This window comes from Quercus suber, unplaced genomic scaffold, assembly GCF_002906115.3.
Source record: "Quercus suber isolate HL8 unplaced genomic scaffold, Cork oak 2.0 scaffold_376, whole genome shotgun sequence".
Taxonomy (NCBI): domain Eukaryota; kingdom Viridiplantae; phylum Streptophyta; class Magnoliopsida; order Fagales; family Fagaceae; genus Quercus; species Quercus suber.
In genome coordinates, this window is record NW_027069828.1 from 623,514 (window position 1) to 646,915 (window position 23,402).

The window sequence follows — 23,402 nt, forward strand, 5'->3', positions numbered from 1 at the left end:
GTCTGGTATTGAAATCCTCTATCATAAGCATGATGACTAGGGGGTTATCATGTGTTTGCTTCACACCTCTAGCATCTTCCTCTGAGAATAGGATATCCATATTTGTTCGTCTTCTCTGCTTCAAAGGATGCATTCCATGAACACTGTTCACAAGTCTTTGTTGGGACTTCTTAAGGGATTTGAAAGATCCATTAATGGATGGTCCTCTAGCAATCGTCTTTCTCTCTCAAATCATGCTCTGCAAATGGTTGTATGACTTGTCTTCATCTATAGGCGGGTTTTTAGATTTCTCTTTGCGATCGTCCTTAAATTGACCGGACTTGCCCTTTTTTACAAACTTTTGCAACTTCCCTTTTCGGATCAATTCTTCTATCTGTTCCTTTAAGTCTCTACAATCCTCAGTGTAATGGTCGTGGTCTTTATGGAAACAGCAATTTTTCCTCTTGTCTCGTACATTGGGCGAGGAATGAAGTGGTTTCGGCCACTTAAGGTGATGTTCTTCCTTAATTTGTGCTAAAATTTTATCGACAGGTATCATTAGAGGAGTGAATTTTACTGTCCGTGGAATTTTGTCGTCTCTTTGCTTATTTCCATTAGAGTTGGTCTGACTATCGTTCCTTTCCCTTTTGCGTCCCTTTTGGTTTTTCCTGACACTTTCCTTCCCTTTAGGCCTGCTTTCTTCCATTATTGCAACTAGAACATCTTCTACATTCATGTACTTCTGGGCTTTCAACAACATCTCAGCCATTGTCTTCGGCAGGTTCTTCGCGAGGGCAACTACGAACTCCCTAGATTTTAAACCTGCTTTAAAAGTGCTTAACTGTACCTTGTCATATGCTTTGTCAACTTCTAGGGCTTCTCTGGTAAAACATTTCACGTATGACCTCATGGGCTCCTTCTCTCCTTGCTTGATGGTGAGCAGATGGTCCACTAGTCTCTTTTGGCGTTGCCCACCTATGAAATGGTGCATGAAGGAATTGCCTAGTTACTCAAAGTTGTCAATGGACAATGTCGCTGGTACACTAAACCACACTCGCGCTGCTCCTTTGAGGGTGATAGGAAAATAGCTGCTCAATATCTCATCTAGGGGTTGCTATAGACTCAAATTTGTTTTGAAGGTAGTGATATGGTCCAACGAGTCCTTCAAACCATCAAATGATTCGAGTTGTGGCAGACAAAACTTTGAGGGCATAGGACATTCCAGGATTTTTGCAATGAAGGGCGAGTCTGTCCTTCTAACCTTGTCATCTGAGTTTTGTAGAAAAAACTTCTTGTCCATTTTTTCCTCATTGCATTTCTCAATTCGTCCATTTCCTTCCTCATATCTCTAAGGAGGTTTGAATTCGTTTCGTTCAAAGAGTTCGATCGTCAATAGTCATCTCTCCTATGGCTATCTTCATCGTTATTCCTGTTAGTCCCAACCCTTGTGGATGAACAATTTTCTTCCTATTGCAGTTGTAGCTTCATCTCCTGGTTTTATCTAGTGAGTTCTTCCACGCTAGTTGTAAGTGTTTAAATTTACAAAGCTAATGCTGCAGAATCTTGTGGGATATTGGACTCCATCTAGATGTCAGAACCAATCGAGACTTCGGCTTCAAACAAAAGTTTGAATGCCTCGTTCCCACAGACGATGCCAAACTGATGATGCTGAGATCGCCAGTAGTTGGGTTCATCTAGAAGACTTCCATACAAGTTCATCCAAGTTCCTGCAAGGTTAGTGAAAAAAGAGGGGTCCTCTCGGATGGTCATCGGTATGGTGTCAGCCATAGAGTCTCCAATGATAAAGTCAGCAAATGGAGCTCAAGAAAATAGAGAGAATTCAGTAATGAGAGTGAAAAATGATCAATGTCTATGTCCTTTGTCCGAAATTTGGTAGGTCCTATAAATAGGCTCATCTTACTAGTCGTTGTTCTTCTTAAATGGTGACTTGAAGGCTCATGTGGTAATGTCTTGGGCCTATTTAATTTGGCCTTAATGGAGGCCCGAACAGCCTTATCCCTGATATGCAACCATTGGGGCATTAAGTACCTGTTTTTATGGCGTTCTATCTTTGTCCAAGCTAGCTCTTCGGACGAGGATAATTGCATGGTCTATTAGTAGGTAAAAGAGTGTCTCATTTGTGTGATAAAAAAATTATTATATTTGTAGTATTAGACTATTCGTATAACTGTGTCTAAAACTTTTAGTCTATTTTAGTATAAGAATTCAATTTTTTTTATTTTACATGAATAATTTGCAAAAACACTCATATTGGATCATCTATTATACACTAAACTTTTTTTTTTAAATAATAAATTTTTATTCTTTTTTTATTATTATCCCGTCTACCTACATTAAAACACACACACACACACACACTCCCTCTCTCTCTCTCTCTCTCTCACTCTCTCTCTCTCTCTATTTTTTCTAAACAATACTCTCTCTCTCTCTCTCTTATGGTGTCATCCATTTTTTAAATTTCTCTCCTTCTCTATCCATCATATTTTCAAATATGTTTGAGTTGGTATTCCTTCTTCTTCCTCCTCCTTATTTTGTAGATTGAAGAGAGTTAAGGGAATATAGAAAGTCAGGAGAAGAGAGAGGGAGGATGAGGGAATAAGAGACGAGAGAGAGAAAAAATTATTTAAATAATTAAATAGAAAATTACAAAGAGCATCCATACCAAATCATCTAAAATTTTCCCTCTGTTTTGACATAACAACTTACTTTTTCTATTTTACATAGTCACTTTTCCAAAACATCTACATCAAATTATCTATTATACACTCTATTTTATTTAAATAATATTTTATTATTATTTTATTAATATCTATCTTTTTAATTAATACATAACTTTCTCATCTCAATCATCTCTCTCTCTCTCTCTCTCAATTCTTATGTGTCTTTAGTACTCCCTCAACTCTCTTCCTCTCTCATGTCTTAAACCAACACATTTGATACTCTTTGAACTCTCTTCCTCTCTCATATATCAAACCCAAAACTCACACAAGGCAGAAGATCCGATAGCGGAAGCAAGCAGATCTGGCGGTAGTAGCAAGGCGAATCCAGCGATGGCAGCAGCAAGGTAGATCTGGTGACAGCAACAGTGGCAGATCCGGCTAATTTTCATTGGGTTTTTCATGTGGGTTTTCTGTTGAATTTTTCATATAGGTTTTCTGTTAGATTCAATTTTTATTGATTTTGGTATGGGTTTTGGATTGGTTTTCCAAAGGGTTTAGGTTGATTATGAGTCAGGTTTTTTGATGGTTTTGGCTTGATTTTGAATTGGGTTTTCTGATGGTTTGGTTTGATTTTCTGTTGATTTTAGGTCAATTTTGTGGTGGATTATCAACTATTGAAATGGGTTGCAGTGGTGGTGGTTGGGTGTTTCTCCTCCTCTTCTTTTCTTGTTCTTTTAATGGGTTGTTGTGTTCGTTGGGAAAGCAAGGGAATCTAAATGGTGAGAGAGAAAAAAGAATAAAATATTGTTATACGCAGCTACAATAAGAGCATTCACATCAAATCATCTAAAGTCTTCTAAAATAGAGTTACAGTACAAATTTTACACATTTTGAGCAAAAACACAAACCAAATTCAAAGGAAACCCAGAAAACCCGCTTTGCCTCAACCCAGAAAATCTGTTTCACCTTGATCCAACTTCATCTTGCCCCATTTCACCTCAACCCAAAAAACCCACGTTTGGGTCATGGGTGAGATCAAGCGAGCTTTCAACCCAAAAAACCAGTGATTCCGTCTTGTTGGCGATCAGATTACAAGAGAGAAGCGTTAGGGTTTTGGCTGGGTCAGATTGAGAAATAAAGGACGGAGATTAGTGGTGGGTTGACGGAGATTAGTGGGATTTTGGCTGGGTCAGATTGAGAAACAAAGGACGGAGATCAGATTGCAAGGGAGATACCACATGTATTCTTTTATGGGTTGAGGGAAGGAGATGAGGGAAGGGTAGAATACAGAGGACGAAGAAACCAAGACAAGTTGACGAGAGAGAACCGGAGAAATTAAAGGTAAAAAAATAATAATAAAAAATTGATTATTTAATTAAAATAGTGTGTAAAATAGACAGACTGATGTGATTGTTTTGTAAAAGTAACCATGTAAAATAGAAAAAGTAAGTTTTTAGTGTAAAATAGAAGAAATTTTTAGAGGAACTGATGTGGATGCTCTAATCGTGTATATTTACACACTATATTTACATGGTTACTGTAGCAAGTGTGTAAATATACACATTTTTACATCCACTGATGTGGGTAGTTTTGGAGGAAAATTGTGTAAATTTTGACACTTTTTGTATTTTAGAGGCATTGGTGTGGATGCTCTAACCGTGTATATATTTACATGGCTACTGTAGCAATTTTGTATATGCATAATATTATAAGCCCATTGATGTGGGTAGTTTTTGAGCAAAAATATATAAAATTAACAATTTTTTTTTTAAAAAATTTACACTAACTGATACAATTGCTCTTATAGTGACTTTTATAATGATTGAAGCTCCATGCAACTCAATAGATAGGATCAATGACACAATCATTTTTTTGATACATATTATGTTTGTATCATATTGAATGTATTGGCCTATTGGCTACAAGCTAAATCGTTTAATAATCACCAGCCATTAAGATCATTTGAGAAAAAGGAATTACTTTCCTCTCGGGCGCATTACCCCTTCCCGATTAACGTGTTCTTGAGATTTTCCCCCAACTTCCGTGAATTTGTTTCATCATTTGTGTTCTTTGCTCATTGTCATTGAGTGCACATTCTTATATAGTTTGACATCATTGGATGGACTCAACATCACAATATGGATCAAGTGCCACTAAGACGTATTAAAAGCAATTCAATGGATAATCCCTTGTTAGGTAGTTTCTAGCATAATAGAAAAAGGATCTAGACGCTTAAGTATAGGACTAAGAAGGTGGACCTAGGCCATCCAAACATGTGATAAAAAGATCCTACCATAGATAAGCATCTTGGCCTAATCGTGGACAAGGATCATGGCATATACTTCCTATGATTAGGCATGGTGTGTTAAGGGAATAACATAGGGCAGTGTCTTGGAGGGATTGTGGGAATAAGGATATGTGCCCCAATAGAGACCTACACCTTAATAGGAATTATTGGTGCATAAAAAGGGAAAATTATTGTATACTCCCAAAGAATGCAATAACAACCCCATAATAAGCCAATAAAAGAATGATCTATGTGTTGTGTGAAACATGGTCCTTTAGATCTAATGACATCTGTCGGTAGATCTTTAAGAAGTGGACTCATATTTCCAAACTGTTCATGCCTATAAATAGAAGTAATTCTTTTATCTTGGCAAGATTAAAAAAAAAAGTTTTTTATTTTTATTTTTAAAGTTAGTTAGGGAATAAAGGTGAAAATGTTCATTAATCCCTGAGTAGACTTTGTGTCACACTAGACTTCTAGCCCAACTTAATGCTTGAAGCTTAGTTCACATCTCGCATTGGTCTTGTTTGGCTTTACTTGCCTTATTTCTCTCCTCTACGCCATCCTTATGGAATGCCTTTACCATTCATAATGCAATGCATACATCCTCTTAGTCTAGCAACATTCATTTATTGGGCCTTTCTAAATCTGTATCAGTATTCATGTACTCGCCGCTTATTGTGCCCTTATGGTTCATGAGTAAAAGTTGTTTGATCGTCAATTAATCCGGTAGGATCTATAAACTTGTTTAGTAGATTGAGTCTTCGACTATGCTTGTGCTCCCCGCTAGTTTTCTTCTCTCTTTAACTCTTCTTGTGATAATGGAAGCTCATCAATACATCTCAGTGATGAACTGTGCCTAATATTCTCGATTAATCATGGAGGTCCAATTTAATTTAAAGAAGGATAAAATCTGCATACTTTGTGTCCCCTTAGTCTATCTTCACCATAATTCAAAAGTCTTGTTGCTTGGTACGTGCACACAACTCATTTTGCAACCTCTATTTAATCTCATTCTAAGGACAAAACAATCATTCCACAATGTAAGGGCATAATTGTAATTTTGATCGTTTGATCTTCCCATTTTTTCGTTTTAAAAAATTTTATAAGCTCTAATGATCAAAATGATATATAGTGTGCTTGAATAATACCATTGGATTAAAAGTTATAACCGAATATTTCAATAATTAATATGCATCCTCACAATTACGATCATGTGTTTATATTGAATTTGTGCTTTTTTCGTTCATGTTAATTGATTTAGTCTTATTGTCCTCAAGCTTGTAATTTTCTTAGCATTGCAATTGACTCGGAAAGCCCACCCTCTTACAAATTTATTATATTGGGCTCGAAGAATTGGGAGCTACTATTCTAAGTGGGCCTGGGCTGTATTTCTTTTTTGGGTCCTTACACATACTATTTTTTTAACAAAAATAATGGTAGACATGTGGGATATGAAGTCAAGTCCCTCATTTGATGACACAAAACTATATCAATTGAGTTAATTAGAACTCATAGGTATGCATCATTTGCCGAAACACTATAAACATTCAAGTTTTCAAAATATATTTGATGAACTCATATTTTATTAGTTTCGTCTATCTTAATGGACAAATCCAAAAAAACATGAAGATAGCCATTGTAGAATTAATGCTTTTATACTTAAATGCCTTCTGTTACACAAAAGTAAAGACAGATATCAGTTAAACATTGAAGAGAAAATAGCGATAAAAGCCGAGGGACAGCAGAACCAAAAAAGTACACAATTTCCATACTTTGAACTTTTAAGCTAAATTACTCTCTTATTCAAGTGATTCCATTGAACTTGATCTGACTTAGTCGGGTTTTTGGCAAACACCACACTGGTGTTCTCCTTACTTATGTATTAACGAAAGCTCAACTGACGATTTATTACATAATCAATATTAATAAGTTTTTTTCAGAGAAAAAAAATTACTCCATCTGTCCCAATTTGTTTGTCATGTTTGAAAAGTTAAACTTTTTAAGGGAACATTATTTACTGTCTTATCTACCTTATAAAAATGTATAAATTTACAAAACTACCTTTAAATAAATTTATCAGCTTTTTTTTTAAAAGAGATATATTCTTAATGAGGCAACTAAAAATGTGCCATAATTAGATTGATTTTTTAAATATTTGTTAGTTTTCTTTTCAAATAGTTTTTTAAATAAAATAGGGATATAATAGGAACATTAGTAAACTAATAACTTTTATTTTTAGAAATAGGACAATATTTTGGGACATCTCAAAATGGAATAAAAAACAAACAAACTGGGACAAAAGAAGTATTAAATTATAATTAAACTTCAACAATAATAATTAAATTAAAAATCAATTTCTCTTGTATAAAAAAAAAAAATCAATTTCTCCTTTCTCATATTTCTTTGACAAAGTTCACCATAGAATGAAATCTATGTACAACCTAGTTCTTTTTTCTTTTTTTTTCTTTTTTTTTTTTAATTCTAAGTGGGCCTGGGCTGTATTTCTTTTTTGGGTCCTTACACATACTATTTTTTTAACAAAAATAATGGTAGACATGTGGGATATGAAGTCAAGTCCCTCATTTGATGACACAAAACTATATCAATTGAGTTAATTAGAACTCATAGGTATGCATCATTTGCCGAAACACTATAAACATTCAAGTTTTCAAAATATATTTGATGAACTCATATTTTATTAGTTTCGTCTATCTTAATGGACAAATCCAAAAAAACATGAAGATAGCCATTGTAGAATTAATGCTCTTATACTTAAATGCCTTCTGTTACACAAAAGTAAAGACAGATATCAGTTAAACGAATTTTTTTTCTAAATAACAACAAATATTAAAAAAATTAGTTAGGTGTCACGTGTTAAAAGAATATAGAAAACTAGCATCTCGAGTGTTTAAAACTCGAGTTCCAAGATAAAAATCGAGTTTTTAAGTCTCGATTTGTAACCGAATAAGTGTGAGGTGGAAAAAAATCCACGTGGAAATCGAGTTTTAAAGACTCGAGTTCCATAAACGCCGCTATAGAACTTAAAAACGTCACTATAGGGCTTAAAAATGGAGTTATAAAAAATTTTTGAAGGAAAACGCCGCTATAGGGCTTAAAAACGTCACTATAGGTCTTAAAAACGCCACTATAGGGCTCTCTGAACACTTACAAAAAATTATTGCAGGAAAACGCCGCTATAGGGCTTTAAAACGTCACCATAGGACTTAAAAACGCCACTATAGGGGCGATCAAAATAATTTTTTTTTTGCATGGAACTCGATTTTCAAAAACTCGAGATCCATGTGGCATTTTCAGTCCAACAACACTCACAAAGCGAGTCTTTAAGACTCGAGTTTTAATATGGATCTCGAGTTTCTAAAACTCGAGATGCTATTTTTCTTAATTCTTCTTTACTTTGCCTAACTTACTATATACTTAGCCTTTACATTGTTAGTCTGCCCATTCCCCCTCAGTTAAACATTGAAGAGAAAATAGCGATAAAAGCCGAGGGACAGCAGAACCAAAAAAGTACACAATTTCCATACTTTGAACTTTTAAGCTAAATTACTCTCTTATTCAAGTGATTCCATTGAACTTGATCTGACTTAGTCGGGTTTTTGGCAAACACCACACTGGTGTTCTCCTTACTTATGTATTAACGAAAGCTCAACTGACGATTTATTACATAATCAATATTAATAAGTTTTTTTCAGAGAAAAAATATTACTCCATCTGTCCCAATTTGTTTGTCATGTTTGAAAAGTTAAACTTTTTAAGGGAACATTATTTACTGTCTTATCTACCTTATAAAAATGTATAAATTTACAAAACTACCTTTAAATAAATTTATCAGCTTTTTTTTAAAAGAGATATATTCTTAATGAGGCAACTAAAAATGTGCCATAATTAGATTGATTTTTTAAATATTTGTTAGTTTTCTTTTCAAATAGTTTTTTAAATAAAATAGGGGTATAATAGGAACATTAGTAAACTAATAACTTTTATTTTTAGAAATAGGACAATATTTTGGGACATCTCAAAATGGAATAAAAAACAAACAAACTGGGACAAAGGAAGTATTAAATTATAATTAAACTTCAACAATAATAATTAAATTAAAAATCAATTTCTCTTGTATAAAAAAAAAAAATCAATTTCTCCTTTCTCATATTTCTTTGACAAAGTTCACCATAGAATGAAATCTATATACAACCTAGTTCTTTTTTTTTTTTTTTCTTTTTTTTTTTTCTGAGAAAGATCTTTTAGTTCATTCTCTTAATATATCTGCTAAGAGCATTCTCATTGGCAATTGCAAATGGAAAATGTAGGGATAGTGTACAATCAAGGCACAAAAAGGTATTGGCAATCGGACTTATAAAATGCCAAAATTGCAATTTTTTTTGCAATTGTGCTACAATGCCATCCTACCATCCTAATGGCTTGTTTGGAAGTTTAGAGAGGGAGGAGAGTAGAGGGGAGTAGAGGGAAGGGGAGTAGTGGGGAGGAGAGTAGAGGAGAATGATTCACCTCCACCTTATTTGGATGTTTTTAAAATTAGTAAGGGGAAGGGAGTAATTAGCCCTTCTCCTTATGTAATTTTGTTAATATAATAAGGGTAAATTAGGTAATTTACTTGGTCAATAGTTTATGTACTCTATTCCCCCTCTAAATCTCTCCAATTTTGGGGAATTAAAATTGGAGGGCTAGAGGGAGTCCAAACCCCTCCAAACTCTTCCAAACCCCTCCCACTCATTCTTTAAAAAACTTCCAAATAAGGTAATTGCATTACTCTCCCTCCCTCTACTCTACTCCCCTTCCTTTTTTAAACATCCAAACATGCCATAAATGTAGGATGGCACTGTAGTGCAATTGTAAAAATTATAATATATTTTAATTGATAAAGTGGAAGAGAGATGTGAGAGAGAGAGAGAAAGAGAGAGTTGTATTGAAATATATTATATTATTTTAGTGGGTAATATATATTATTAATGAGTTGAATAGGAAAATAAAAATTAAAATGTTAAGTGTATTATAAAATGGTATAGTATAATTGATAAAATAATTTTTTAATATAGTAAAATAAGATATGATACAATTTTTCATTGCGAATGCTCTTAGTGAAGAGGTTATTATGACGAACCAAGTTTTGATTCGATTTTCTTTTTCTCCCATTATTTGAACAGTATAGTATAGTTCTCGCTGAAGAGGTCGTAGTCGGTAAAGAGTAATAAAAAGTAAATATACATCATTGTTTTAAAAAATAAAACCCAGAGCGATATGAACGCAAATGTGGAGATGGCCGAGTTGGTCTAAGGCGCCAGATTAAGGTTCTGGTCCGAAAGGGCGTGGGTTCAAATCCCACTCTCCACAATATTTTTGCTGTCATAGTGAAAAAAGCCACAAATATAAGAAGCCTTAAGAAGAGCTAATTTCTTCGCCATTATTTGAATCCTACTCTGATTTTCCAAACTGCTTTTTTTACTTTCGTTAAAATTACCGTGTGTATTCTGTTGAACAGAACTTCAATCTTATGGGAAAGTAAAAATGTATGACCTGTTTTACTTTCCCAGATAATCATTCTTGAGGAAGTAGGCAACCACATGCAATCTAGTTTATTTTACCCCAGGGATACTTCAAAGAAACATTAAAAACAGTTGATTTTCAAAGTAGGAAGAGATCTCTTTCCTTAACTGCTGGAAGAGCAACCATGAAAATTGGAGAACTTACAAGTTACAAGGACTAATCAAAACAAGTCCAGATCAATTCCCTTTTCTATTTTTTGGTTTTGTGCCCACTCATCAGTATTTACATATCCTTAACGAGCCAATCAATATGCAAATGCCGAAGCTACTCCTTAGGCTCCAGATTGTGACCCAAGATACAGTTGGGTATAGTGTACCAACTGGGCTTCGCACAAGCACTGCCACATTCTTAGAAAGGGTATTATAAGAAAAGCATGAGATTTGAGTCATTTGACCCTTGACTCACAAATTACAGTTAAGCAAGTTTAGATGTAAGTTGCTACAGAAATAATGCTATGCACTTATTAAAGTTGGTTTGATTATTATAATTATCCAAACCCAAAAAATGATACATAAAATTATTAGGATGAGTGCAAAATTGAGTCACGATAAACTTATTAAATGATACAGCTTACAGCGAAATTTAACATGAGAACATCTCCAACTCCAATAAACTCAACAAGTCCTAATTGGCTAATTCCATTTTTAGCTCTGTTTAGGTTCATAAGCTCAGGCGGACTTTGGCAGTCATTATTTCTTTCTGACCACTTCTACTCCATTGTTTTCATTTGTTAGTTCTGGTATCTTCAGTGCAAAATCAGATGCATAAACTTCACAACTTTCCTACATCTTGTCCTCAAGTATCAATTGTCACCTCTCAAAATTCTATATTCTAGGGAACAAAATTTGGTGAAAGAAAGAGAAAAAAAAAAAAAAAAAGTTGATTCTTGAAGTTCTGATATATTCTAAGAAACAAAGATCATCTCCATGTGAGAATTGCAACTCTAAGGGGGTGATTTCAGCATGTTCTTTATCTGTGAAGATCCGGGGCACACCTGTGACAAGAGAAAAGGTAGATGTCCTATGAGGCCTTTAAAAAGAAAATTGCTGGGAGTTAATAATCATAGAACAACTAGATTAACATACATTTTAAAACAAGATTCTCAATGCACCAATGAGCTATAGCACAACTAACACTCCTATAAAAACAACTTACTAATTTAAAGAATTATCAAAGAGAGAGTTTTTAGAAGAGCAGTAAATGAGGCGTGAGTAAGCCACACAATGGAGTTTTTCCCAAAAAAGTAACTATATTGTTTTACTCTTTTATGTGTGTGTGTGTGTGTGTGTGTGTATATATAGATAAGATAGAATTTCAACCAATGGTATTCGTTCCATGATAATTGCTTTTTATCATTAGGTCAAGACACTAATAGGTTTTTGATGTAGGCAAGGTTCAAACCCTAGATCTCTTATTCAACGACAATAAACTTTACTAGTTGAGGTAACTTGAACCCATAGTAACTGTAATTGTTAGACTTGACTGCAAACTACTGAGATAACAAAGTTCTTGTCACTCATATGCAGCTTCTCTCATAAGCAGCTTCTTTTGAGCCCTCTACATTCCTGAGATTTCCTTAGGAAATATGATTTACTTAAAAGGATACTCTGTAGATCAGTTGTGAATTTATAAATGATGAAATCATTGCTTTTGAGTTTTGAACATGAAGGCAGCATAGGTTGTACAAGTAGAACACAGAAGTGTAAATTTTTTGTAATTATCAAATCCTAAATTGTTTGCCTAAATTAAATCGCTAGCTCCTAAACTCTGATTTACCATCCACTAAAATATGCAGGTTTTTTTTTTTTTTTTTTTTTTGGATAAGTCCCTGAAATACGCTTTCTATTGAAGTTATATGACAAAAGATTTGAAGAACTTCAAAATGGATAAGAGAAACAAGTATCATCCACATATACTCCAAACAAATAGTCTACTAGCTGAAAGTTTACCCTTACCATGAAAGCATTCTCTTGCATCTCCAGCCATTAGAACAATATCACCACTCCGAAGAAACATTGCCAATGGAGGATCCTCTCTAGACTTTCCTCCCAAAAGGAAAATAGCTTTGCAGCCCAAACTAAGGAAATGTAAAAGATGAATCAGGACCTAACATGGTCTTGGCTCTTTTTTTTTTCTTTTTCTTTTTTAAATAAGAGAGAGACATAGAAAGTTACCTCATGCTTACGATAGGTTTACTGCAATCTGCTTCCATGTCATCAAGGTGGCCCCCAAGTGTATCACCTGCATGGGAAAAAAAATGGATTAACATAATGAACAAAATAATTTAAACTTTCTCAAATCAAGATACAAAATTTTTCTTCAGACTTAAAGAGTACCTATCCCAAAGTAGTTCACTATTGCGGCTTCTGGCTGGAATTGTTCCCCCTTAGGCATTGCTGGTGCTGCCATTCTTTTAGCCAGTTGACACAGAGCATCAGGAATCTTGTTATGTGGGAGAGATACATTATAGTTCCTCTACATAACGAACATAAATAAGTTTAGAAATTCAATGAAAATAACAATGGTCCTTATTTTTTAAAAGAAATGGCATTCAATTGTTTGCCTGCACATAGTCCAAGCCATCATTCCATTAAAAACATTTAGCTGTGAGCAAATGAATTTTGATTACTCAAACAGAATATGACTTTGACAAAATCCATATTTTATGTACTTAGGACTTATGAGGTTAATATTGTCTCTCTCTCTATTGAGATAAAATGTTTGTTTCAGTTTTACTAAATTATAAGTCTAGATGGAGCCATTAAACTCAGATCAGCAGAAACAACATTGAAGCTTCACCACCTGAACTAGATGCCATCTCATTGTGACAACTGCATATTATCATGAAACATGCATAGAATGGAGTGCATATTTTCTTATAGAGTTTATTTCAGCTAAATGTTATAACAAATTAACAGACATTCTATGCACCATACAATTAAACTTTTGATTTAAGTACTTTCTAACTTGAGCACCTACATTTATGCATCAACTATAATTATTTTACAGAAATTATATTGATCTATAATTTACTATACCAAATAACGTAGTATAAAGCATTACGGACATTGCAACGATAATTACTTAAAACAATGCAAAAGAAAATTGACCATAGAAAAAATGAGTAAAAACATAGGCGGGTAAAACACGAAAATGTGAAAGAAAAAAAATTTGAAAAATAGGTCAGCATGTACCTTTGACCAGTCAAATTGCAAGCCAAGGGTGCTCCAACGCAACTTCCGCAAAAGAACAGAGGCCAAAATTGATTTGCATGCATTTCCTCTTGAAGACACTGTATGTCCTTCGTAGACTTCCCATCCATGGACATCTCCATTGCTGTCAGAAGGATTACATTTGGACTCCAAACTAGTGATACCATTCCCTTCTTCAACCAATACTTTCTTTTCTTTTGCAGCAATGAACAAGTCATGTATAGGCCCATAAAATGCATTATGATTCGTTCTATTTGGAGGCTGCGGGAAGGTGGTTAAGCTCTCCCTTATCCATTGGCATTGTTCTTCTACACTCAATGCTCCAGGAATAAAATAAAAGCCTGCATTGTAAACAGCAAAGTATAATTTTTATGTACAGGGGGAAAAAAATGAAACTACAACAAGGGATGGACATTTTGCCATTAAAGCAAGATTCCAGCCATTAAAATCTCTCTAAAACCCAATAGATAGAAACATATTTTACTTCAAAACGGCAATATATATATATATATACACATACATATACACATATAGGATTAGGATTAAGCAACGCCTGGTGTAAGTCTTTGCATGTAAAACCAGTCCATAACTCTTTATAGAATTAATATTTTGAAAATCCAACCATAGGATTACAGAATTTCATTGTTCTTAATATGCTCGCAAATTTCGTGCTAATTGGACGTTATTTATCATCAAATCCACAAGTTCATGTTTTATCATCTATGTATAAATTTAAATTTAATTTTAAAAATCTTGAAATTTAAACATTTTATAACGAGATAGTAATTGACCTCCAATCATCTTGGTAATGTAACCCATCAGTGGATCCGCCAAAATACTCTTCATGAAATGCTATGCAGTGGTGTGTGTGTGTGTGTGTGTGTGTGTCTTACTGAAAAAGAATAACAAAGAAACTCTCAATTGCAAACTATAGGAGATTAGTAATGTAGCCAAAGCTCTTATTGAACTGATTGTGAAGTATGTATGACTAGTCATTCAATTCAGTCTCCACGAAAAGCACTAGTTACAATCCAGAACAATTTTAAGCATACCGGGACGGCTTTCCAAGGAGAACACAGGAAAATTGAAATCGCTTTGAAGAGAGAGAATTCCAGGCGGAAGGTCACCGTTCTGATTGTAAGATTCTAGGATGGACTTGAAATCGAGGACCTCAGATAAATCCACTGGTTTTGGTTGTTTTTTCCTGAGAGAAAGTGGTCGCAAAGCTTAAAATAAGACATGTTTTGCAAAGCAAATGGATGGAAGAGAGAGAGAGATAGAATTGAGTACTTTTTGGAGGATTTGGAAGTGTCATCGTAGTATAGCTTGTACTTCTTCTCGGCTTTTCTGAAAGCGGTTCGCTCGGAGTCGTCGGGGACTTTCTCCGATCCATACATTTTGACCCAATCTTATACGCAGGCGAGTCCAATAGAAATTTGGCGAGCGAGAAGATGGTGTATACGATTCCAACGGAAAATCGAATTCGGAGGGTTTGACTAGGGTTTCAATTTCATCAAGACGGAACGGTTCATTTTATTTTAAGCAAATTACAATTTTTCTTCTTAAATTATCTCCGGGCTTACATTTACCTCTTTAAATTGGTTCAAAAAAAAAAAAAAAATGTTTGCTGTTAAGTCTGACTGAATTAAAAAAAAAAAAAAAAAAAAAAAAACTGACTGAATTTAACATTAAAAATATTAATTTACCCATCTCTTACTTATTTGAAAGAGATAAGTAAATGCCAGTGGCATTGAGTGGCACTCGAGTTCCTTTGTAACCTCTTGCTTAGAAGTTCTATCTTTCGCACTTACCCAGTGAGAAAAAAAAAAAAAAAAAGAGAGAGAGAGAGAAGTAAATTTGGATTTTTTAATTCTAAATTATGTAATGTTTAACACTAAGGCCGGGTTTGGACTGCGATGAAAAGAAAAAAGCTTTTGTGCTTTTTCTATGGATTCCGTGCACTGTTTATGGGACCTGCAAGTACAGATTTCAGCAAATTTTTCTTTAAAACTGGGTCACACAGCACTATTCACATATTTAAAAATTATTTTGCTGCAGTGTTTTCAGTTTTTAGTTTTCAGCAATAAACAATATCCAAACAGACCCTAAAACAAATAACACACGTTCTCAATCCTTGTTTTCTCCACTCTACCTCTCATTTAAATTTTCATGTGTTGGACCTCGCTTATTAAAAAGTAGTTTTAGCCCATACGTGAGGGATAGTGTTAGAAATATTGGTTAAATAATTAAATTTACCATATCCCACACATGAGAGAGAGCATGAGATCATTGGCTTTTATCTACCTCCCATGTGAGGGGGAGTGTTAGAGTTATAATTAAGTGATTAAATTCACAATTTTTTAATAGTTTAAGTTTTTTGAACAATCGGTAATTTAACAAATAAAACTCTACAATTTATTTAAGACTTGTTCATAAATCAATTTGATAGTCAGAGCATGATGAGATCACTGGCTTTTCTCTACCTCCCATTTAAAATGTTAAATTCTTACATATTAGACCCTCACTTATTAAGAAGAAGTTTAGGCCTACATGTGAAAGGAAGTATTCGAGTTATAATTAAGTGATTAAATTCATAATGAGATTGATCTACAAATATGCCATTTGAAGTTCTAGAAATTACCATGCCAAGAATCACATTAACTTCTCCTAAATCTTTCATATCAAAGTTATTTTTAAGAAGCAATTTGGCAGCATTTATAATATCCATATTATGACCTAAAATTAGAAGATCATCAACATATAAACAAATTATAACATGAGCATCATCAAAGGTTTTATAATATATGCATTTGTCACTTTCATTTGTTTTAAAACCATTGGAAAGCAAACATTGATCAAATTTCTCATGCCACTGTCTAGGTGCTTGTTTTAAACCATATAAAAATTTTAATAATTTGCATACCTTGTGCTCATTACCTGGCATTGTAAAACTTTCTGGTTGGTCCATGTAGATTTCTTCTTCTAAATCTCTATTTAGAAATGCCATCTTTACATCCATTTGATGTATCATCAAATTATGAATAGTTTCTATAGCAATCAATAATATAATAGATGTAACTTTAGTAATAGGAGAATAGGTGTTAAAAAAATCAATATCTTCTTTTTGTTTAAAACCTTTAGCTACAAGTCTTGCTTTGAATTTTTCAATAGATCCATCAGGTTTTAATTTTCTTCTAAGTACCAATTTACATCCAATTGTTTTACAACTTGGAGGTAAATATACAAGTTTCCAAGTACTATTAGAGATAATAGAATCCATCTCATCATTGATGGCTTCTTTCCAAAAACCTGAATCAAGAGAAGACAAAATTGCTTCTAAAGAAGTAGGGTCACCTTGCAAATTATACACATAATATTCAGGACCAAAAACCTTTTCAATTCTAGATCTTTTACTCCTCCTACGTTCAATCTCATATTCATTAACATCTTTTGACTTAGATGTTGAACATTCAAATTTCTCTTATTGTTCAAAACCCCTACTATTTTTATATTTAAATGAAAATTTATTTTCATGAACAATTGCATCTCTAGATTCAATTATTGTATTATTATCAATATCAAAAAATCTATAAGTTGTGCTATATAAAAAAATAACCCAAAAATACACATGTAGAAGCCTTTACCCCAAGTTTAGGTCTTTTAGGATCAGGTAGCCTCACATATGCTAAGCAGCCCCAAACTTTGAAAAAATTCAAATTTGGTTTATATTTTTTCCATAATTCAAAAGGAGTTAAAAAAGTCTTTTAATGAGGTACTCTATTTAAAACAAAAATTGTAGTTAAAACAGTTTCACCCCAAAGATATTTAGGAGCCCCAGAACTAACAAGCATAGCATTAGTTAAATTTATTAGGGTCCTATTTTTACGTTCAGCTACTCCATTTGAAGATGGAGAATAAGGGGCGGTAGTCTCATGAACAACACCAAGAGATTGAATGTAATTATTAAGACCAAGAGTATTATATTCTTTTCCTCTATCAGTTCTAATCCTTTTAACGTTTTTATCAAAAGTATTCCTAACTTCTTTTAAGAAGATTGATAATTTTTCAAAAGCATCACTTTTGTTTTTCATAAGATAGATAGATAAATATTTTGAAAAATCATCTATAAAAGTTATAAAATACCGATTTCCTCCATGTGTCAAATGTCCTTCAAATTCACAAATATAACTATGGATAAGTTTTAGTAATTCAGTATTTCTTTCAACTGATTTATGAAACTTTCTAGTAATTTTAGTCATGCTACAAATTTCACATTTTTCAAGTTCATTTTCAAGTTTAGGAATTAAACCTAAACCGCTCATAGTTTTCATATATTTATTATTAATATGACATAATCTACCATGCCAAACATTCACACAAGAAACAATATAAGCAGAACTTATATTTTCATTCATCTCAACATTAAGTTTAAACATGCCATCACATGAATAGCCCTTCCCAACAAACATGACCTTTTTAGAGAGTACATATTGATCAGCCTCAAAGACTTGTTTGAAACCAACCTTATTCAACAAAAAACTAGAAACTAAATTCTTTCTAATACTAGGAACATGAAAGAAATCTTTGAGAGTGACTTCTCTCCTAGAAGTAAATTTGAGAAGACCTCATCAATACCCATAACTTCAATGGTATGAGAATCACCAAGCATAATTTTCTTTTTCTCATCCAGGATGGTGTAGGTCTTGAACCAAGTTTTATCATAACAAACATGTTTGGTTGCCCCATAATCAAATCCACCACCCTCCTAAGCCTTTGAGAATATTTATCTTGGTAACCATAGCCACAAGAGGCTCTTCAATGACATTAGCTTGAGCCATAGGCCCATGTTTTTGAAAACGACATTTTCTAGCCGAATATCTAGGCTTTCCTCATACAAAACATGCATAATTGCTATTATTAATGTGGCTGCCACTATTTGGAGCATGCTTAGGATGGTGTGCTTGGTTCTTTCTTTGATTAGAATGGGTCTTATGTTGAGGCTAATTTCCATTTGGCTTACGTTTGAAATTACTTTTCTTAGGCCTTACATAGTCATTATTTTTTGCATGGGCTTTTGGCATGTTTTCATTTGAAGAAATAAAATTTACCTTCGGACCACTTGCTCCATGGAGTTCCATAGCTTTGTCTTGGTTCCTTGCCTCTTCCTCCACTCTCAAATGGGTGATAAGGATTCAATGCAGAGTTCCTTTTGCTTATGTCTCAGGACTTTGGCAAACTCCTTCCAAGACTCAGGCAGCTTGTCAATGATGGTTGAAACTTACATTTATTCATCTACTCAAATGCCTTCAATCAAACATATTGTGAAATCATTTGGAGTTCATAGGATTGTTCCACCACGGACTTGCCTTCAACCATCTAAAACCTGAAAAATCGGCTACATGCATATTTCTGGATCCAGCTTCCTCTGTATCATATTTTTGATTCAATGCCTTCCATATCTTTTTGGCTAATTTGTAAGCTTGATCATAATAATCGTACAAATCATCAAAAAGACAATTAAGTAAATAATTTCTATAGTAAAGATGATCCTTATCCCATTTCTTAACATCTTTTTCATGTTGAGAAAGTTCTTCTTCAATCAATTGTTCATATTTCTTTTTCTTTGATTTTTTTCTCAGTTAGCACATAAGTCACATTCAAAAGAGTAAGATAAGATAAAGTCTTTTGTCTCCACCTCTTAAAGTTAACACCACAGAAGTGAAATGGCTTATTAAGATCACCTGCTCTAGAGGAATTAGACATAACATTACCATTTTCCAAGGATGATTTTGTGTTCTCTATATCGATTTGTCTCAATTTGTTGGAATAAAGGAGAGACATTACCTGACTTTTTCTTGGAAATTACATAATATGATTTTACCAAAAGAGGCGGCAGAGATGAGGAGTGGATTAAGTCACTATCTTGAGACAAATCGTGCCATCTACAATATACTCAATGTAGTTAGACAAATAGTTTTTGCACGTTGTCCTCAGGATACAATAGCCCAGCCACCTTTATTGATTATCCTTGCGAGCCTACATTGCTCGTGGGATATAAACTCTCTATAATACTTTCTTTTCCTAGAAAATTTAGTAAAAGATAAAATATTTTGTTTTGTAAATAGTAAAAAGCAGTAGATGGCAAGTGTTTAGAACAATAATAAAAATTGTTTTTGAAAGTCTGTAGTTTTGTAATTCAAAAAAATAATGTGATACTAAAACTTTATTTCTTTCCATATATATATATAGAGCCGGACATGTAACTTGTCCTTAGCCAAAAAATTAAAATGTTTGCTAACATTTAAATGGTCATAAAGTTGTTGAAATCAATATATGATCAATATATATTTTAATTATATATAAACCAGTCATCAAAAGTCTTTGCCAAATTTATATACGTTGAGAACAAAATAATAGTGTCATAAAGCTATTGAAAACAAATCAATAGCCCATAATTAACGTGGCTGATCTTTAGGAGAAAGTATATCATATTTCGGTAATACCAATTCAGTATCTGTTTTGGTATTTCCTACCCAATAAATGAGTGACACCTATTTCAAAAAACCACATCAAACTACTCCAATAAATGATTAATTTATCTTCCCGATAGTATAGAAGATTGTGATTAATTTATTGAAGTAGTCTGATGTGGTTTTTTTGAAACAGGTGTTGCTTATTTATTAGGTAAGAAATACCAAAACAGATGCTAAGTTGGTATTATCGAAATATGGTATACTTTCTCAATCTTTAGATATCAATTAATGTTTTCCTTTGAAACTTTGGCTACACACAATAATTACAACCAAGAATGGAAAGCAAGTTGAAATGCTATAAACCATCAACAGTAAATTATATAAATATATAGTTGTATAATTTTTTGATACTTTCTATCTATAACGTTACTATTAAATATATTAAAAGAAATGTTTTAAAGCAAAAATTTATAAAAGAAATTATACTAAAAGTTGTCAATATATGGTATTAAAAAATCACATTAATTTTCAGAAATTTTCCTAACTAAAATCATTGACTATAGCTATTCAAATTTTGAATTATATTTGAATTTCAAAATTTAGCAATCAACATATCTGACATTAAGGGATAATTGATTTCCTCAATTCACATAACTGAGTATTAAAATAAATATGTTATTTTTTATAAAAATATCCAACAATTTAAGACTTGTTCATAAATCAATTTTATAGTCATTGAACAAAAATGGTAGAAAGAGAAATATCAATCTAAAAGGAAAATGTTTTGTTTAGAGTGATAATGTGATTGCTAAAAATGAAAGTTGATTACATCTAGAGGAATTAGACATAACATTACCATTTTCCAAGGATGATTTTGTGTTCTCTATATCGATTTGTCTCAATTTGTTGGAATAAAGGAGAGACATTACCTGACTTTTTCTTGGAAATTACATAATATGATTTTACCAAAAGAGGCGACAGAGATGAGGAGTGGATCAAGTCACTATCTTGAGACAAATTGTGCCATCTACAGTATATCCAATGTAGTTAGACAAATAGTTTCTGCACGTTGTCCTCAGGATACAATAACCCAGCCACCTTTATTGATTATCCTTGCGAGCCTACATTTATAAACTCTCTATAGTACTTTCTTTTCCTAGAAAATTTAGTAAAAGATAAAATATTTTGTTTTGTAAATAGTAAAAAACAGTAGATGGTAAATGTTTAGAACAATAATAAAAATTGTTTTTGAAAGTCTGTAGTTTTGTAATTCAAAAAAATAATGTGATACTAAAACTTTATTTCTTTCCATATATATATATATATAGAGCCGGACATGTAACTTGTCCTTAGCCAAAAAATTAAAACGTTTGCTAACATTTAAATGGTCATAAAGTTGTTGAAATCAATATATGATCAATATATATTTTAATTATATATAAACCAGTCATCAAAAGTCTTTGCCAAATTTATATACGTTGAGAACAAAATAATAGTGTCATAAAGCTATTGAAAACAAATCAATAGCCCATAATTAACGTGGCTGATCTTTAGGAAAAAGTATATCATATTTCGGTAATACCAACTCAGTATCTGTTTTGGTATTTCTTACCCAATAAATGAGTGACACATATTTCAAAAAACCACATCAAACTACTCCAATAAATGATTAATTTATCTTCCCGATAGTATAGAAGATTGTGATTAATTTATTGGAGTAGTCTGATGTGGTTTTTTGAAACAGGTGTTGCTCATTTATTAGGTAAGAAATACCAAAATAGATGCTAAGTTGGTATTATCGAAACATGGTATACTTTCTCGATCTTTAGATATCAATTAATGTTTTCCTTTGAAACTTTGACTACACACAATAATTACAACCAAGAATGGAAAGCAAGTTGAAATGCTATAAACCATCAACAGTAAATTATATAAATATATAGTTGTATAATTTTTTGATACTTTCTATCTATAACGTTACTATTAAATATATTAAAAGAAATGTTTTAAAGCAAAAATTTATAAAAGAAATTATACTAAAAGCTGTCAATATATGGTATTAAAAAATCACATTAATTTTCAGAAATTTTCCTAACTAAAATCATTGACTATAGCTATTCAAATTTTGAATTATATTTGAATTTCAAAATTTAGCAATCAACATACTTGACATTAAGGGATAATTGATTTCCTCAATTCACATAAATGAGTATTAAAATAAATATGTTATTTTTTATAAAAATATCCAACAATTTAAGACTTGTTCATAAATCAATTTTATAGTCATTGAACAAAAATGGTAGAAAGAGAAATATCAATCTAAAAGGAAAATGTTTTGTTTAGAGTGATAATGTGATTGCTAAAAATGAAAGTTGATTACCTACATGAAACACAGTTTTTTTTTTTTTTTTTAAAACAGTTTTCCTATTTTTTTTTCTACTTTGTTACCACCCAAAACAACAAAAATGTCTAAAAAAAAAAAATGAATAATAGATATGGATATTGGCTTTGAATCGAAACAATTTCCTAATTTTGGGACTTTAATTGACAAACTAAAATTTTGGTACCTAACTTGAAATAGGGTATACCTGAGGCTCTTTTTATGATAGGAGAGGATGGAGAGAAAATGAATCTAATGATTTAAAGGAAGCCCAAGGTACTTGGAGTGCATGAGAGTTTTCTTCAATTATAATCTTTGTTACGATTCCTATCTTTATATGGGTAAAGCTTTCATTCGGTACTCTTGTGTACTAGATAAAATAGTAGACCGACACATGATCGTTTAAGACTTATGACATGCTCGTATTTCCTTTGATGCATAGAGCATCGAACGTAAATCGTGCCATCCTCATATTCAACCACCCACCATAAAAATCATTCATATCTAAAAATAAAAACTAACTTTTCAGAAATCATTCTACTTTTAAGGGAGAACTATAAACAAAAAAAGAAAAAAAAAAAAAAGAGTAATAAACAAAGATAATTTTAAAATTTTAAAAATTTAAACGGATATGTAAACCTAGGGAATTAAATTGGCACTCATGGTTATTATTCATTTTTTCTTTTTCAACCTAAATTAAAATTTTTTTTAGGCGTCAAGAGTTTTGTAGCTCAAGTAGTGTTTCATAGTATTTCTAAGGAGACATCTAATTTAGTGTTGAAATTAAACATGGCAAAACAAGTC

General features: G+C 32.5%; 2 protein-coding genes and 1 non-coding gene across 3 annotated transcripts; 1 reads left to right on the forward strand and 2 right to left on the reverse strand.

The window, feature by feature from the left end:
* Window positions 1-226: 226 nt before the first annotated feature.
* Window positions 227-970, reverse strand: LOC112001560 (uncharacterized). The gene has a single exon (XM_024033740.2). The coding sequence runs from the start codon at window positions 968-970 to the stop codon at window positions 227-229; it is 744 nt and encodes a 247-aa protein (XP_023889508.2).
* Window positions 971-10,239: 9,269 nt separating this feature from the next.
* On the forward strand, window positions 10,240-10,320 carry TRNAL-AAG (transfer RNA leucine (anticodon AAG)). Its single transcript has one exon. It is a non-coding gene; the product is annotated as a tRNA-Leu (tRNA).
* A 1,037-nt stretch (window positions 10,321-11,357) lies between these two features.
* Window positions 11,358-15,334, reverse strand: LOC112001542 (alpha-ketoglutarate-dependent dioxygenase alkB). The gene is made up of 7 exons (XM_024033725.2): window positions 15,036-15,334; window positions 14,798-14,949; window positions 13,728-14,086; window positions 12,870-13,008; window positions 12,708-12,774; window positions 12,489-12,610; window positions 11,358-11,527 (listed from the first exon to the last, which is right to left on the reverse strand). Exons 1-7 carry the CDS (start codon window positions 15,140-15,142, stop codon window positions 11,358-11,360), a joined length of 1,116 nt encoding a protein of 371 aa, XP_023889493.2. The 5' UTR covers window positions 15,143-15,334.
* Window positions 15,335-23,402: the final 8,068 nt, after the last annotated feature.